The sequence below is a fragment of the Uranotaenia lowii genome, chromosome 3, assembly GCF_029784155.1.
Source record: "Uranotaenia lowii strain MFRU-FL chromosome 3, ASM2978415v1, whole genome shotgun sequence".
NCBI lineage: Eukaryota > Metazoa > Arthropoda > Insecta > Diptera > Culicidae > Uranotaenia > Uranotaenia lowii.
The window spans coordinates 361,866,472-361,883,315 of NC_073693.1; the positions used below are offsets into that span (position 1 = coordinate 361,866,472).

At 41.6% G+C, this 16,844-nt stretch overlaps 2 protein-coding genes across 2 annotated transcripts; both read right to left on the reverse strand.

The window, feature by feature from the left end:
• Nucleotides 1-2,370: 2,370 nt before the first annotated feature.
• Nucleotides 2,371-6,413, reverse strand: LOC129754023 (uncharacterized). Its single transcript, XM_055749878.1, has 2 exons — nt 2,489-6,413; nt 2,371-2,411 (listed from the first exon to the last, which is right to left on the reverse strand). The coding sequence occupies exons 1-2, from the start codon at nt 6,411-6,413 to the stop codon at nt 2,371-2,373; spliced, it is 3,966 nt and encodes a 1,321-aa protein (XP_055605853.1).
• Nucleotides 6,414-11,280: 4,867 nt separating this feature from the next.
• On the reverse strand, nt 11,281-12,786 carry LOC129757821 (opsin-1-like). The gene is made up of 2 exons (XM_055755144.1): nt 11,890-12,786; nt 11,281-11,834 (listed from the first exon to the last, which is right to left on the reverse strand). Exons 1-2 carry the CDS (start codon nt 12,604-12,606, stop codon nt 11,424-11,426), a joined length of 1,128 nt encoding a protein of 375 aa, XP_055611119.1. The 5' UTR covers nt 12,607-12,786; the 3' UTR covers nt 11,281-11,423.
• Nucleotides 12,787-16,844: the final 4,058 nt, after the last annotated feature.

The window sequence follows — 16,844 nt, forward strand, 5'->3', positions numbered from 1 at the left end:
CCATTAATGTCAACGAAAAAAAATGGTAAAAAGCTTGGTGTGCTTCGTTCACGCGGTGTTTTTTTTTTCGAAGTGGCAGCCTACGAACAAAACCCCTTTAGTGGGCAGAATTGCTACAAACCTGATTTTCATCAGCTTCCTGCGTCTCGAGGACACTGTCCGGCGGAAGTATCGACACGTGTCGTCCAACGAGTTGTGGTGGATGCCCCCACTAGCTACGCCCATGCACACATTCTACACTCAGCCGAAAAGGAAACGTTAAATTCACCTAGATTTTCACGTAGGCACTCATTACGTGAATTTTTGGTTGGTTTACGTGAAGCACATAGAAGCTAATACGACATCACTTAATCCTTACGTGAAATTCCAATAGCTGTCATGCTTTCAAAACAAAGACACGTTCGATTTACGTGAAAATCCAGTGAACCGCCAATCACAAACGGGTTTGTTGAATTCTATGTGATGTTCACTTAGCTCTGTATGGCTCATTTGCGTAAAATCTATGTGAAAGAACAAAGGTACTCAATATGGCGCGCGTGAATCCAAGTGCCAACGACTGTCACAACAAAAAGTTTTTTACGACGGAGAAGCTGTATCTTCGTAAGTAATAAAAATAACATGCTTTGATTGTTGTTTACAGTTTTTGCCATTTCAACAGGATGCGGAACTCGAGCAGCTGGGACGATCATCTTATGAAGCGAAATACAATTTTTGAGAAAGACTTTGGTAAGTGAAGAAATGTGTGGTTGGGAATAGGAGCGGTTACCTTCGACTGTTCGACCTATCTCCAACAATGACCGTCTTCTCGGCTCGGGAATCTCCAACAATGAAACCGCATGCACCTTGGAATATTGAACTAATTCCAATTTGTTCCACCGCCACACCGCATGCAATCAGGAACAGTCACGTTTCGTAGATATGTACGTTTCGTACAGTAAAAGACCGACACTTTTGGTACTAAATAAATTCTATTTTTTAAAACTTATAACATACTATTCACAGTGGCAAACAAAATTTATAAGTAGGTGAACTGGTTGGTAGTAGATATGACCAGACACCACTAACTTCGGGCGGCAACTGAACTCCTCGATCGTGTTGGTCGGGAAACAATGGGTCGTTGGGAGGACGGTTAGCAATAGCTATAATTTTCCTCCTCACTATCAGTCCATCATCTCATTTTATAGTAATTCCAGGGTTGGTAATAATCACGGTATCAAACATCCTCACCCACCCTGAAAAATGCATCATTTTTCTGAATCAATATAGACATCATTAAACGTCAAAAGCCCTTTGGCAGACTAATCTCTGATTCATTTAACTCTTAAATTGATAATTCGGACTTTTCCGACAAACTTTCTGACAATTATCAGCATCACTCTGACCATAAATCTCTGACATTAATACAGTTAATTGTTATTATAAAATTCTGACGACAAAATTTCCTCTGACTCATTAGATTCAGATATTGGTAGCAAACATATTTTCTCCACAGGGCGCTTTAAAAATCCCTTTTCCGTTTTAAGAGTAACAACTCTCACAATCTCATCTTCCCCCGGATGAACCTCGTGAATTCTTCCCATTTTCCACTGGAGTGGCGGAAGATGATCTTCATGGATTACAACCAATCGGCCAACATCTATTGAGACAGCAGGACGCCATCGCTTTGTTCTTCCTTGTAGCTGATTTAAATATTCCGTTTTCCATCGCTTCCAGAAGTTCTGAAGGTTTTTCTGAACTGATTGAACGGCATCCAGGCGATTAAATGGAATTTTCAACAGCTCCTCTTCAGGAATCGAATGCAGAGATGAACCAATTAAAAAATGTGCAGGTGTTAATGGTTCAAGGTCATCAGGGTCATCGGACATCTTTGTTAATGGTCTGGAGTTCAGGCAGGCTTCTACCTGCACCAAAAGTGTTGTCATGTCTTCGATCGAGAGCGCAGTTTCCTTCATGACCTTGAAAAGGTGTTGTTTTGCAGACCGAACAGCTGACTCCCATAAGCCACCAAAGTGCGGACCACTGGGGGGATTAAAATGCCATTTAATTCCATCATTGGCACATTCCTTCGAAACCTTCTCTTGGAAATCTTTATTTTGCAAAAGATGCCTGAGGTCCTGAAGGTAGTTTTTGGTTCCCACAAAGTTTGTCCCATTATCTGAGAATATTTCTTGGCATTTTCCTCTTCGCCCAAAAAATCTTCTCAGAGCTTGAAGGAATCTTCCTGTCGATAAGTCTGACACAAGCTCTAAATGTACTGCCTTCACCGCCATGCATACAAACACAGCGACATAAGCTTTTACTGCTACTCTCCTAGGCCCTGGTCTGATAAGAACAGGACCGAAATAGTCAATTCCGGTTTTACAAAATGCTCTAGACGGTGTTACCCGAGCAGGGGGCAGATCTCCCATTTGCTGTTGAATTAACCGTGGTTTTAATCTGAAACATCTTACACACTGATGGACCACAAGCCTAATTAAGTTTCGCCCACCAAGGGGCCAGTACTTCAACCTTATAACGGCTAACATTAGTTGAGGGCCTGCATGCATCAGCTTTTCATGATAGTGTTCTAATAATTTCCGAGTGAAAAGGTTGTTTGCCGGTAAAATAATCTGGTGTTTCGTATCTGATAATTCCTGTGAACGATTTAATCTGCCACCGATTCTCATGATTCCATCTTCAGGTGAGATGTAAGGGTTGAACCAACGTAGAGGGGATTTACATGCAACTACTTGACCAGATGACAAAGCCTTCCATTCATTGGGAAACGTTTCTCTTTGAACTCGGGAAATTAAGATATATTCTGCATGCCTTAGTTCCGCTGTTGTCAGAAATTCTGACCCTTTCCGTTTCTCTTTAGGCAGTTTCAGCAATTCCATGACTCGTAAATAATAGGCAGTTCTTCGTATTAGTTCTGTGTATGTGGCGTGTTTGCTGATGTACCAGATGTTGAACTCTGCAAAAGGTGCAGCGACATTAGCAACGATTTTCCGACATCTTTCCTTTTCAACATCGCTTGACAAAGGTACGACCGGTTTCGGCCAAAATTCTGAATCCATAACCAACCAACTGGGTCCGTGCCACCAAAGCGAACTATCTAATAAGGATTCTGGATATATTCCACGCGAAATAACATCCGCTGGGTTATCAATTCCCGCAACATGACTCCAAGTGTGGCCTTCGGTTATAATTTGTATTTTTGAAACACGATTTGCAACGTAAGTGGTCCATGTGGTGGGTGTCGATTCCAGCCAACGCAATACGCACGAGGAGTCTGTCCAAAAATGTACCTTACACGATATTTGTAAAGATTCCGCTAGCTTTTGGTAAAGTTGAGCAGCCATCAAGGCGCCACACAGCTCCAAACGTGGAATCGACTGGCACTTGAGTGGGGCTACCTTGGATTTAGAACTTACTAAACGTATCCAAACACTGCCTTCTGCATTTTTGCTTTTCACGTAAGCACACGTGCCAAAAGCTTTGACCGACGCATCCGAAAAACAATGTATTTCCACCGAAACAGCCTTGGGAATGATAAGGCAACGACCAATAGAAATTTCTTGCAGCAAGGGAAGTTGTTTGTAGAATTTCCACCATTCCTCACCCACCATTTTGGGTAAAGGTGAATCCCAATCCAGTTTTTTACCATTACTATCTTCATAAGTCCAAAGTAATTGTAGAAAGATCTTTGCTGTTGTAATAGCAGCTCCAACCAAACCCAATGGATCAAACAAGGACGCAATTACTGATAAGATCTTCCGTTTTGTTAATTGTTCCGTTAATTCCAACCGTGGAATTTGAAATTTAAGCTTCAAAATATCTGATTTTGGCCTCCAAACCAAACCAAGGGTTGTAACTGTCGGATCTGGATCTAACAAGATTTCTTCCGACTCCTTTATCGCTAAATTTTCCTCTGAAATGCCGTCCAACACCTCAGGGCAGTTCGAGGCCCATTTTCGAAGTAAAAATCCACCTGACTTCATGATTGCATCGAGTTCCTGGCGCAACATAATTGCTTCTTCCTTTGAGTCTGCTCCCGTGATGACGTCATCCATATAGACATCAGTCTGAAGTACCTGAGCTGCTCTTGAATAGTGCTCCTTCTCATCCATAGCTAATTGTTTCAGTGCTCTAGTGGCTAAAAATGGAGCAGGCTTTGTACCGTATGTAACCGCATTCATTTCGTAAACATCTATTTCCTTTTCTGGAGAACTTCTCCACAGAATGCAGTGCAGAGGCCTGTCTTCCTTCCTAACGTAAACTTGGCGGAACATTTTCTCGACGTCTGAAACTATCAAAATTTGCTTTGTTCGGCTTCGCAAAATGATAGATCGAAGATCTTGCTGAATTGTCGGACCCAACAGCAAGGCATCGTTTAATGAAATCCCCGAAGAAGTTTTGCAACTTGCGTCGAAAACAACACGAACTTTAGTAGTTGTACTGGCCTCTTTTAGAACTGGGTGATGTGGGAGGAAGCACCGCTTTTTGGAATCCCTTTCCTCAACCTTTTGCATATGACCCAATTCAATGTATTCATTCATAAATTTATGATATTCCTCGTGTAAAGCAGGATTCCGAGCTAACCTGCGCTCTGTACCTTTGAGACGATCGATTGCAATTCTCTTCGATTCACCCAAACGCTGAATAACAGACTCGTTCTTTGGTAAACTGACAACATACCGACCATCTTCCGAACGTTGAACGTCTTGTTTGAAAATTTCTTCACAGCGCGCTTCTTCAGGCGAAAAACTGGGACCAACATCGATTTCCTCGCTCAACCAAAACCGAGAAACCATTTCCTCTATAGTTTCCGAAACTGACACATTACAGGTGATTTGGTCACTTGTTTTTGATAAAGATTGACCACCGCAAATCACCCATCCAAAAACAGACTCAATCAGTGTTGGGAGGTTGTTGCCCAGAGAAATTTCCCGACCTGATTTGAAGAACGAGAAAAACGATTCAATTCCTAAGACAAGATCTACTGATCTGCATTTGAAAAATGCTGGGTCCGCCAAAGTTATTTCCTGGGGCATCTTCCAGCCCGAAATATCTACGGGTTGCGTTGGTAAGTTTGCTGTAACCTTAGGCAAAACTAAGAAATCCGCCATTAAAGTAAAATCCGAAATTCTCGAACGAATCTTTGCTTGAATTTGTTGCTTCACCTGTGAATTAGATTGACCAATTCCTTGGACTGTAACCGACACCTTTTTCCGACTTGCATTGATGAGTTGACTCACTCTTTCTGTAGCAAAATTGCATTCCGACCCGGAATCGAGAAGAGCTCTCGCTGGAACCTTAACGCCATGCTCATCCTCCAACCAAACAACCGCCGTGGCTAGCAAAACCGTAGATGGACGCTTAACACCTGATGCCGACGCTGACGTGACATGCTCTAACTCGTCTGACTCGACATTCGCAGCATTTACCGTATTACCATTGTTCCGGTGATTTAAATTACTTGTGCTAGCAGTATTTCCGTTACCATATCGAAAGCAAACCAAAGTGTGATGGCGTCCCTTGCAATTCCGACAAGAAAATTTCGATTTGCAGTCCCTTGACTGATGCCCAGCTCGGAGACAATTTCGACACAACGCTTGTTTCAATAAGACCGAATCCCTTTCAGTTGCATTGAGTTTTTTAAAATCAGCACACTCGTGCAAGAAGTGACCAGCAGAACACATGGGGCAATTAGAACCTGACGTTTGAAAAGACCCGTAGCTTGTTTTCACAAAAGGTAGCCGTGGTTTCGAAAGATGTTGATGAACAAATTTAGATTCAGCAGATTTGACCGGCAAAGATTCCAGAACTGTGACCTTTTTCTGAAGAAAATCCATAAGCTGATTGATTGTTTCTTGTTCTTCAGAAGCTGAGTGCTCTTCCCAACTGCGACGCGTAACTGGATCTAAACGACTGGTTAATAAGTGTACCAACAACAAATCTTTGTAATCAGCAGCTTGAACTACCTGATCCAGTATTTGAACAGCCTTGTGAAACTCTTCCACCAAACAATGCAGTTCCGATGGGGATTCTCTCGAAAGTTGAGGGAGCTTAAATAAAGCTTGAACTTGTTTCTTCTTTAACAATTTGCTGTTATTATAACGTTTTACCAAAAGATCCCAGGCCACCTGATAATTTGCCCGCGTAATTTGAAGAGAATCAATCAAACTTTTCGGCTCACCTTGCAGACAGCCCTTCAAATAATGAAACTTCTCTACATCTGGAAGATCAGTCTTCCAATGGATGAGAGAAGTGTACAAATCACGAAAACTCATCCATTCGTCGATGTTTCCACTAAATGTTTGTAGCTTTATTTGTGGAAGTCGAACGTGATCTAAAGTGTGTTGAGCAGACGTCTCATTCAAGCGATCTACACTATCCACAAAAGGCTCCTGAAGTTCCTTAAGTTTATCCATTAAGACAGCCTTCGCTTCATAATAAAAGTCACTTACATCTTGGCGCTCTTTGGAAAAATTAAAATCCTCCGCAACAAACTCTTCGTGAGTTTTCACCTCGATAATCGTATCGCTAAACCTCTCCCATAAATCATCAAGCCTTTCCAGTCTCACCTTTACCTGACTACAAGTTGTTGTTTCACCAATTAGTGAAATAAATTTTCGTATGTCTTCAAAATCCGTAATAGTTTCGGACAATTTTACTCGCAAAGTCTTTAGACTGTTTGATTTGGATGACTTGGGAGGCATTTTGGACTTTTCCAACAACAAAAAACAACAAGTGAACTCAGCTCCAAATTGTTTCAACCAAAGACCACAAAGAGAAAATTAACTCCAGTTTGTTTCAATTGATTTCCAGCCGGTAAAGGCACCCAGGGCTTCGCAAATATTAAATTTAACCAATGAAATTCTAATTTTGTATGTTTTATTTAAAACCATTTATGTTTGATAAATTAGCGCAACCAATTTCACTCACAAATTTCAATAAATTTTATCGTTCACAAACATTTAACAAAGTTAACAAAACGAACAAATAAATAATTTAAAAGTGCAGCAAACTTCAATTGCAACACCCACGATCGGATAATTCTTCCACGATCTCGACCCAAGTTCCAAATAAACGTCGAATTAAAGTTGATTGTAGAGTTGATGGATGTAAGTTGATTGATGCAAGTTGATTGATGAGATGAGGAGTTTTAGAGATGAATTTGATGCCGGTGATCCCAACCGAATCTTGTGAGTACTCTTGAGATGGACTAATATAGCTAATTGACCCGTTGCTTACCCGAACCAACCACGATGACCACTGCGTCGAACCGCCTTGCCGCCCTTGCCACCTTGCCGAACCGTTGTCCGCACTCGAACCTTGCTGCCGAACCAAACGTCCACCAACCCAATGGAAACCGACCGTTTCCCGTAATCGTGCCACACGATAAGCGATACCAAACCGACCAATTGGCTTCTCCGAATCTGCCTCGTTTCGCTGGGGCACCGTTAACCTGATCACCCTTGTGATCAACCGACCATGGAACCGAATCGCCCAACCAAACGAGCACTGTGTTGAAGATGGCGATACCACGCCAAGCCAGGAATCCCAATGGCGTCGCTCAATTGTTCCGACCGAACAATAGCACCAACGATAGCATGCAAAATGGTGATGCTACTCCGCCGTTCCCAGCTCCGAGGGTTCCAAATCCGCTTCCGAGGTCCAGCGGTTACCTTCGACTGTTCGACCTATCTCCAACAATGACCGTCTTCTCGGCTCGGGAATCTCCAACAATGAAACCGCATGCACCTTGGAATATTGAACTAATTCCAATTTGTTCCACCGCCACACCGCATGCAATCAGGAACAGTCACGTTTCGTAGATATGTACGTTTCGTACAGTAAAAGACCGACACTTTTGGTACTAAATGAATTCTATTTTTTTAAACTTATAACATACTATTCACAGTGGCATACAAAATTTATAAGTAGGTGAACTGGTTGGTAGTAGATATGACCAGACACCACTAACTTCGGGCGGCAACTGAACTCCTCGATCGTGTTGGTCGGGAAACAATGGGTCGTTGGGAGGACGGTTAGCAATAGCTATAATTTTCCTCCTCACTATCAGTCCATCATCTCATTTTATAGTAATTCCAGGGTTGGTAATAATCACGGTATCAAACAATGTGTAAAGTGAAGTAAAATCGTGAATTGTTAAGTGTATACTTATTTATGCTGGTAGCTGAAAAATTATTGTGATGTGAAATTAATTCAGGTAAATAAATTTTTTTTCCCGAATAAATTATTTTTTATTCCATTTATGCGAAATACTACACAATACGTTCATATTTTAATTAAATCTACGTGAAAAGTATGCAGTAGATCGAATCCTTATTCACATCTGATCTACGTTATTTCCACGTAAGCTTCACCAACAACTCATATGAAAATTACGTGAATTCTGCTTGCTGCGCGAGTTCTGCTTACTACCTGAAATTCACGTAGATCTCACGTGATTTTCATGGTGGCAAAAATCTATGTACATTTTCACGTAGCGTTCATGTGAAAAGTTTTTTCGGTGTATCGCGGCGATCAAAAGTTCAGTCCTTTATGCTAACGAAAGTAAAAGAGAACTGTACTTCGATCGTCCGATGTTTGTTTATGCTGACTACGCGTAAGCAATGGTTAAGTCGCCTTACGAATGTAGGCATAAGAACGGTATAATAAATGATGTTCGTCTTTGACTTATTCGCGAGATCACTCCCGCATTATTACAATGACTGGTTAACCCCAGCTACTTCAGAGGAAAAACCGCTCCCATAGAGATAGGTCACAAATCTAAAATAGATGCCTCATCTCACATTGCTGGCCAACGGGTAGGTCAGAAATCTAAAATAGATGCCTCATTTCATATTGGTCGCACATTAGCGGTGCTCGAATTATAAGAACGTGTCGAAGTTTGCAGTTCGTCGAGGTGCATCAAGGCATCCCATAGGTGCTGCTCGAAGAGGCTCAGAAAGAGCCAGTGGTGGCACAGGTGTCGCCGAGGATCAGCATCAAATGTCAACATCAACCCCGCAGTCGTGCGCTAATAGCATTCAGTAAGTCAATTGCGCTGCAGCTTATCCTCATCGAGGCATCTGCTTAATTAACGCCCACTGAGTGGGCTTAGAATAATCAAACTAGCTGCGATTGTTCACATCGACGGTTCAAGACTACAGCAACCAGAATTTGGACGCGGGGCTCGACGATCTCTTCGGAACCTCCAGGAATCGTCGGGAGGGTGCGCAAGGTCGCACGACGTGGATGATTGCGGATTGGAATCGAAGTGAAAAAGTCCGTGCTGTCGATATCACGAGGGCATAAGCAGCCCCAACAAGGAGTGCATATTGCGCCAGAATTCTGGGAAGAATCTCCTACTTGTAACACCAACAAGGATGCACTCACGTGATTTCGGGTCCCACTTCTTGCGCTTCCATTGCCTTCGTACCAAAAAAAAAACTCACGCGTGACAGATCCGGTTTCCTGCCACTCCATGCCTCTTCCGGTGTCAAATCAAGGCCTCGATTGGGAGACCTGTTGATGAGATAAACCGCCGTCGACACTGCTTAGGCCCTAAACTTTTTGTCAAGATTAGCTTCGTACAAGAAAACACCTGGCCCGTTCGACTATGTTTTGGTTCACTCATTCGACCAGCCGATTGTAGTCCGAAGTATAGTCGTTCGTTGTCTGATGATGTACGTCGAACACACGCCCATTTAGATACTGCTGGAACATGGTGATGGTACACTCGTTGCTGGTATCGGTTCCCAAAATTTTCATTTTCCGACCGCACTGCCGTTCTGTCATCGAATGAAATGCCTTGAAACACTTCAGCACCTCGTCAGTCGATTTCGTTTTAAGAAAATAAACGAAAATCAGCCGAGATTTGTCATCGATGAATGTGACGTAGTATCGGTTCCCTCCTAGCGAACACTTTTCCATCGGACCGGCGATGTCCGAATAAATCACTTCCAGCAACTGTTGTGCCCTCGACCCAGCAACCTTGTTTGCTGAATGGGAGCTTTGCCTTTAGCACACGTGGCGCAGTCATCGAAATCACCAGGCACCCCATAACTGCACCGTTGTCCGATTTCTTCACGTTGGCAACTCCGAGATGACCCATTCGCTTATGCCACGTTTCCAACGACACTTTCGAAGCACCAACCATCGCCACACCAGAAACATTATGCTGGTCCAACTCGAATGGGTCGTTCTTGATTCTTCCGGTTGCCACAAGCTTATTATCTTGGTTCAAAATTCTACACCCTTCGTGGTTGAAAGTCACCGAATGACCACGTTTTACAATTTGCCGATAGTTCTGGAATGAACTGGACATCATGAAACGGGACCGCAGTTTGTTTCTCTTGACCCCTCGAATAGAGCTTCGTCGTTCCACTGGCCTTGATTTGCATCGAACCGTTGTTAGCTGCAACCACCGTTCCTTGAGAGCTTCGCCCTTCTTCCAACACCTCCATGGATCATGTGCCTCGTTGCGCCTGAATCAAGGTACCAGCCATGTGTCTATTCAGGGGAAAAGCAGACAGCACCGTACAAAACGCCTCGCCGCTTTTCTTCATTGCAGGACAAAATTTCGCAATGTGGCCTGCTTTATTGCAACGATGACATTTTAGCTTGGGAGGCATATTTTTCTGTTTGGCGTTGACATGGTAACCGTTTTTCTTATCGAAACGTCCCTTGGCTACCAGCACTGTTTTGTTCCCTGACAATGATCTCCTCCATTTTAGTCTTGATCGAATCTCCGGTTATCGGTGTTCCGGATTTTTTCAACGCCATGACCATTAGTTGAAAACTTTCTGGCAAACCAGCTAGCAACAGCATACCAAAAAACCTCTCCGGAATAGGGAAACCAATTTCAGTCAATTGGTTACACGTGGATATCATGGATAGCAAATTAGGAAAGTCATGATTGGTATGATAAATTCAATTTTAAATTAAGATTGCAGTTATTGGTTTTCGTCTCAGCTTCAACAAAATAACTATACCAGAAGTTGCCAATCATCAGAAGCATTTCCGTCAATAAAGATAACAAATGAGATTGGTTTTTATGCACACGTTTTTTCCAGAAAATTTGTTGAAATAATGAGTTCGACTGACAACTTATACCTTACAGTAAAACATTTGCAAACGCGTCGAAGAGAAAGATAACGAAGGTCAGATGTTCCAGAGAATACAGAATATAGATTTCGGATGTCGAAATTGAAGTTTTTAAAAAATCTACTGAAATCAAGCATGAGTAACATCCCTGACTTTTTTTCAGTTGAATGAAGTTAAGAATCATTTATAGCAAATTACTTTTATTTGCTCTTGCATCTAGCTACGCTAATACAATAAAAAAAATAGAAATTAAATAACATTAACAACGTACAACATCAAAAACCTCAAAACAATCCTCTTTAATCGATCCGGTAATCAGCGGCCATTTACGCGGATGGCTTCTCTTCGGCGGCCACGACCGCTGTAGTTCCGGAAGCCACCGACTGGCTGTCTTCGGGAGCATCCGTGCAGGACAACGACGGGAACTTCTGATAGAGGGCAGCGCGGTACCGCGGGTGGCTGATACCGTACACGATCGGATTGTAGACGGCATTTGCCTTGGCAAAAAGTGATCCCCAAATGGTGGCCAGGGGCGTGATGGGGGCAGCCTTGAAGATACCAGTGTAGTTGATGATCAAATACGGCGTCCAGGCCAGGAACCACAGCGAGATGGTAACGAGGGCAACCTTGGCCAGCTTCATTTCGGTGCTGGTGCTTGAAGTTTCCTGGGAGCGCAGCGATGAGACGTTCATCTTCTTGGCCTGCTCGCGCATGCTCTTCTCGTGGGCTGATACGGCCTGTTTGGGAGGGTGTTTGTTAGAGGGTTATGGAACCAGCTATGGGACGACTTACCTTAATGATGAAGATGTAGGAGTAGATGATCAGCAACAGGGGCGCGAAGTACACGAAGATCGAGTATACCAGAATGTACGAGCGGCTCTGGAAGGTGTCTGTGAGGTAATCGGTACCGCAGGCGCTCATGTTACCCTCCGGAACATATCGATTCCATCCGAAGAAGGGAGCAAGTGTCCAGGCCAGGGTGGCAACCCACACACCGAGGATACGCAGCAGAGCTCCGTTGTTGGACATAGGCTTGGCCGAGAGACCCTTGACGATGACGTTGTAACGATCGAAGGCAATCAGTGTCATGGTCCAGATCGAGACACAACCGAACAGTGATCCGAACATGCCGTACAGCTCGCAAGCGAACGGTCCCAGAACCCAGGTTTCGTAGTAGCAGTTGATCACCATTGGCGGTCCCATTGTGAACATCATCAGGAAGTCCGAGAATGCTAGATTGACCACTAGCAGGTTGGATGGGGTGCGGAGTGTCTTGGTGCCGGTAAAAATGTACATCACACATCCATTTCCGACCAGGGAAATGAAGGACAGGATGAAGATGGCGAATCCGAGCATGGAATGCCACAGCGGGTTCATTGGCGGAAACTGATACCAGTGCGCGTTAACCATGTGCAGCATATCGGCAGGGACCTTATCGACGACCGTCAGGTTGGCCACGGTTGCCTGTTGCACCCAGGCCTCAAAATGTGGTTCCACAAAAGCGGCCATGTTCCAGCGTGAACTTCTGACGACTTCCTAAACTGGTAACTTGTGATAAAAACTAAAAACTTTACACCGATAGTCGAAGAAAATCGCTTTTGGCGAACTACTTCAGACTGATACGAGAGCTAGTTACTTCCAAAGTGGAGATTCACGTTGCACCGAAGAACAACTCAACTTAGCGCCACACTTAATAGCTCTTTTATATCGGTTCGAACCCGAAAATTGAACTACCTAATTAGATTTACTCAAGTTGTTCGGGATCAGCGCCATCGTTCATAATTCATACACGCTAATCCAACTTTGCTTTGGACGATATCCATATCATATCGCTCGCGTAGAATCCTTATGTTGCTGCAGCATTATAACGTGACTTCCTAGATTCACAAAACAATATCAACAGGGCCAACAATTGTCCTATCCCGCCAACAAGCGCTCATGCTAGTAAGGTTGAATTCCTTCGCTTCAAGGCCAAAATTTCTCCAAAACTCGCGCGCCCCTTGCATTGACGTCAATCGGGGCCACCGGGAATATGGATGAAAGAACCGATTTTCGCTCATGATTACAACAGGGCCTCGACCAGATTTTGGGGAAACCGAAACCGGTTCTCCCTTTTTTATTATTGCGAAAGCATTAGCAATAACAGATTTTTTTCCCCGCCAAGAGAAACCGGACGGATGTCGCAAATTTATGACCCGCGCCTAGCAAAAAAACCGAGAAAAACGAAAGAGAGAGAGAGAGAGAGTGAGCAAAAAAAACAAACAAACGGATTACATTTGTATTTTTTAGCTGTTTTGTTTTTTTACTGAATCGGTTGGCGAATTCCTATTCGAAAAGCTACAATAAAATTTAAAAAAAACGACACGTGATGATTCTTGTTTTGCGGTTTGTTTTTGTCTATACCTCTACCCACTTTGCTTGGTAGAATCCCACAGGTTGGGGCCCGGAAAGCCTTCTCGGTGGCAGCAGTGAATTAGGAGAATGGAATTCCGGGATTGATGGGAGTGGCGTCGGGATGGCGGAATATTTTGAAATCATTAATTGGGTCAAATGTTGATGAAAGTGAAAAATGTTATGAACGAAATATAATGGTAAATGTAAAAAAATTTACGAAAATCTATAAGTTTTTTGTTGCAGTTTAACAAAAAACACTTGAGGTTCTAACAAAATGATTGCCCATTTTGCAGGAAAAAAAACTAGTGCAGACATTCTCGTAAGGGACCATTCAAATATTACGTACTTAACGCGTTTAGGGGGGAGAGGGGGTATAGCAGCTTGTTACGGTCAGTGGATTTTGGATAGAAAATCTGAAAGGCATGTGTTACTTGGGGGGAAGGGGGGGGGGGGGGGGGTGTTCTAATAACACCGAAAAAATTGTGTTACGTAATATTTGAACGGCCCCCAAGTTTTTTTTTTAGAAACTGCTTTTAAGCCTATATAGTCTACACTAGTCAGCTTGGGGTCGTCAGTTAACAAAAGAGAAAAACATGCAGAAAATCATAAAAAAGATAAAAATGACAGGAACGAATTGCAATGATTGAAAAGAATTATTAACAAAAAATTTCTTCTTCTCCAGTTATGTTACTCCTGTCATTTTTTCCAATTTTTTTTCATCGATTTTGATATTTTTGCCAGTCGTAAAAAAATGATAAAAGTGACAAAAATAATAAAAATGGCAAAACTTTTGAAAATGATAAAAACAAACACAACTGACAAAAATTATGAAAACGATTAAAAAGGAAAAGTATTCCTACGCCACTACATGACAAGATAGGTCAAAAATGACAAAAATTATAAAAAGAGAAAAAATAATGCAATAAATGACAAATATGCCTGAAAATAAGCAATAACGAAAATGATAAAAAATTACAAAAAAAAAACAATTTAAAAAAATAAAGAAGGCAAATATTAAAAAGCAGAATTCTAGAGTTTGTTTTGATTAGGTCGTAAGAACCAATATAAACAAAATCGAGTTATTGGCTGCAAACGATTTATAAGCCTTTATTTTATGTTAGATAAAAACTTGGTTTCATTTGACCAATAAATTACTTTTAGAAAATGATTTTAATTTAAGACGTATAATGACTTTCTCATTTTCGAGTGCAATTTGGTTTTTGCGACGTTTTGCGTTGCACTGGATTGCCGTGTAACAAAAGGACCCAAAATAATAGTTTGTTTTGTTGGTTCTTGCGACTTTATGCATTTTTGCAGAAAATGCCGTGCTAAGTGTTTGATAGTTCGGAAAATTAAACGGAAATCGCAAGTTAGAGTGATGTCAATAATCTCAGTTAAATGAATATGCAGGTAAGTTCAAGTACTGTTAGTTTTATGGCTAAATAAGTTTTCAAATCTATACTTTTTTCTCCCACCAGTGGCAGCCAACAAAAACTTAAGTTTTAGATAAGTTGTCGCGGTTATCTCAATCCTTGAACCAGTCACAGGAGTCACAAGAAACAATGTCAAGTGGACAAGATAATCTCCTGAGCCCCTCAGCATCGATTCCAGGCTTCTGCATCGAGGGAGGAAGATCGCTCGACGATGAAAACAAGGTCCGCTCACAAAGTGTTACGTGAATTGAGGATCCGAATATTCAGTAGAGCGCATATCACCTACTTGGACCTACACAACGTTCCAGAAAGTCAAAGGTAAGTCAGCTTTCTTTTATGCTTTATTTTGCGGTGCGCTTCAAATTGACGCATCAAGAATTCCTCGGAATCAAGTGTCGCAACTCTGCAGAATAGCCATATAATAAGAGAACATTAGTAGTTAAAGCTAATTAGCAAATATTGGCGAAGTTAAGACAAATATAATCAAGTTTCAAAAGAAATTTTAACAATTTTCAAAATGACGTTTCCGCCAAACGTAAAATGCGGAAGGTCCTAAGAGAATGTTTACAAGTACAACTGAATCTATGCTTGTACCGAATACAATAGCTGATTTCTAATCTATTAATACCTGACCATACTGACCATCACAAAAATAAAGAAATTACAGAAATGTATGTATGTATGTATGTATGAGAACCCACCAGTGGCTGATAGGTCTTTCGACCCGATCGTATTTTCAAATTTTGTTCATGCTTAACTCATCAACAATAATTGCAGCACAACCAAGGGGTCCGTTATCACTGGCTTGGGACAGGTTTGACTCATCTTACTCGCTTCCAATTGTTCGAAACAAATAAAGAATCCTGAAAAGTAGCCTACTCAAGATTCCTGATTTGCCGAGATACTTCGTCTGGCTTGAACCTACAATCCATTGTATATCAGTTTTCCGCTTGTTTGATGTCCTACCCCCCTCTAAGCTATTTTGAATTTACGATCATTATAAACTTTTAAATCATGTTTTGCATCTTACCTACACTGCACATAAATGGTTATAACTTTGAAACATAATTTTTGAATGAATTTATGAAATAAACAGCAATTCCTAAGTTTCCAAATGAACCCTTCAGGACAGCAATACGTTGTTTGAAGAGAAAGATATGAATGAGATAAATTTCGTATTTTTTTTTTTTTAAATGATCCCAAAGTTTTGGCCGATACTCCATACTAAGGGGTGATCCCAAACTTTTGGACGATAACTTAAGTGTCTATTTTATTTATTAAAAGTACATTCTTAAATTTTTGCCCAATTTTTTTTATTGTGTTTCGAGAAGTAAAGAATAAAGATTCTAATGGAACTCAAATTTTGAAATTTGGTCCACCCTATCCCGAGATGATCGGCTTTGAATGTTGAGTGCGATTTTTTGAAAATCTTCTAACTCGCTAGGTTAAGTTTAAGATACAAAACTCAAAAATATTATTTCTGGGCAAAATATCTACGAAATAGCTATTGCTCATTATCTTTCAGATGAGATCAGAAAATTTACTAAGACGGCTGAGATATGAACTATCAAAATTTGAATGTTTTTCAGCGGGTGATCCCAAACTTTTGGCCGGCAGTGTATTCAGTGTTTACCTGATTTTAAAAAAGGAATCTAAATTTCATAAAATGATATTTAAGATACTTATCGTTTTTCCATAAAAGGCTTTTATGTTTGTTATTTCTAAGCGACCAAAAAACCATATTAGAAAAACTTATCCGATTGCAGCATGCCGAGATCACCACGGCGATTGGCCAAATTGCAAATTTTTCTTCCTACACCAACTCGACATAACAATCACTTCTTCAATAATCACATTCAAAACATCAATTTCAAGATTCTTGTTTTCTTGATTGTGATTTAATTCATTGGTATCCCAGGA

Bases quoted from the DNA above. Each gene is read 5' to 3' on its own strand.
- LOC129754023 (XM_055749878.1), bottom strand. From the start codon at position 6,413: ATGGATAAACTTAAGGAACTTCAGGAGCCTTTTGTGGATAGTGTAGAT. The intron at 2,412-2,488 runs GTGGGCGAAACT...TTAATTCAACAG, and splicing joins GTTGAAGTACTGGCCCCTTG to CAAATGGGAGATCTGCCCCC.
- LOC129757821 (XM_055755144.1), bottom strand. From the start codon at position 12,606: ATGGCCGCTTTTGTGGAACCACATTTTGAGGCCTGGGTGCAACAGGCA. The intron at 11,835-11,889 runs GTAAGTCGTCCC...CCTCCCAAACAG, and splicing joins CCTACATCTTCATCATTAAG to GCCGTATCAGCCCACGAGAA.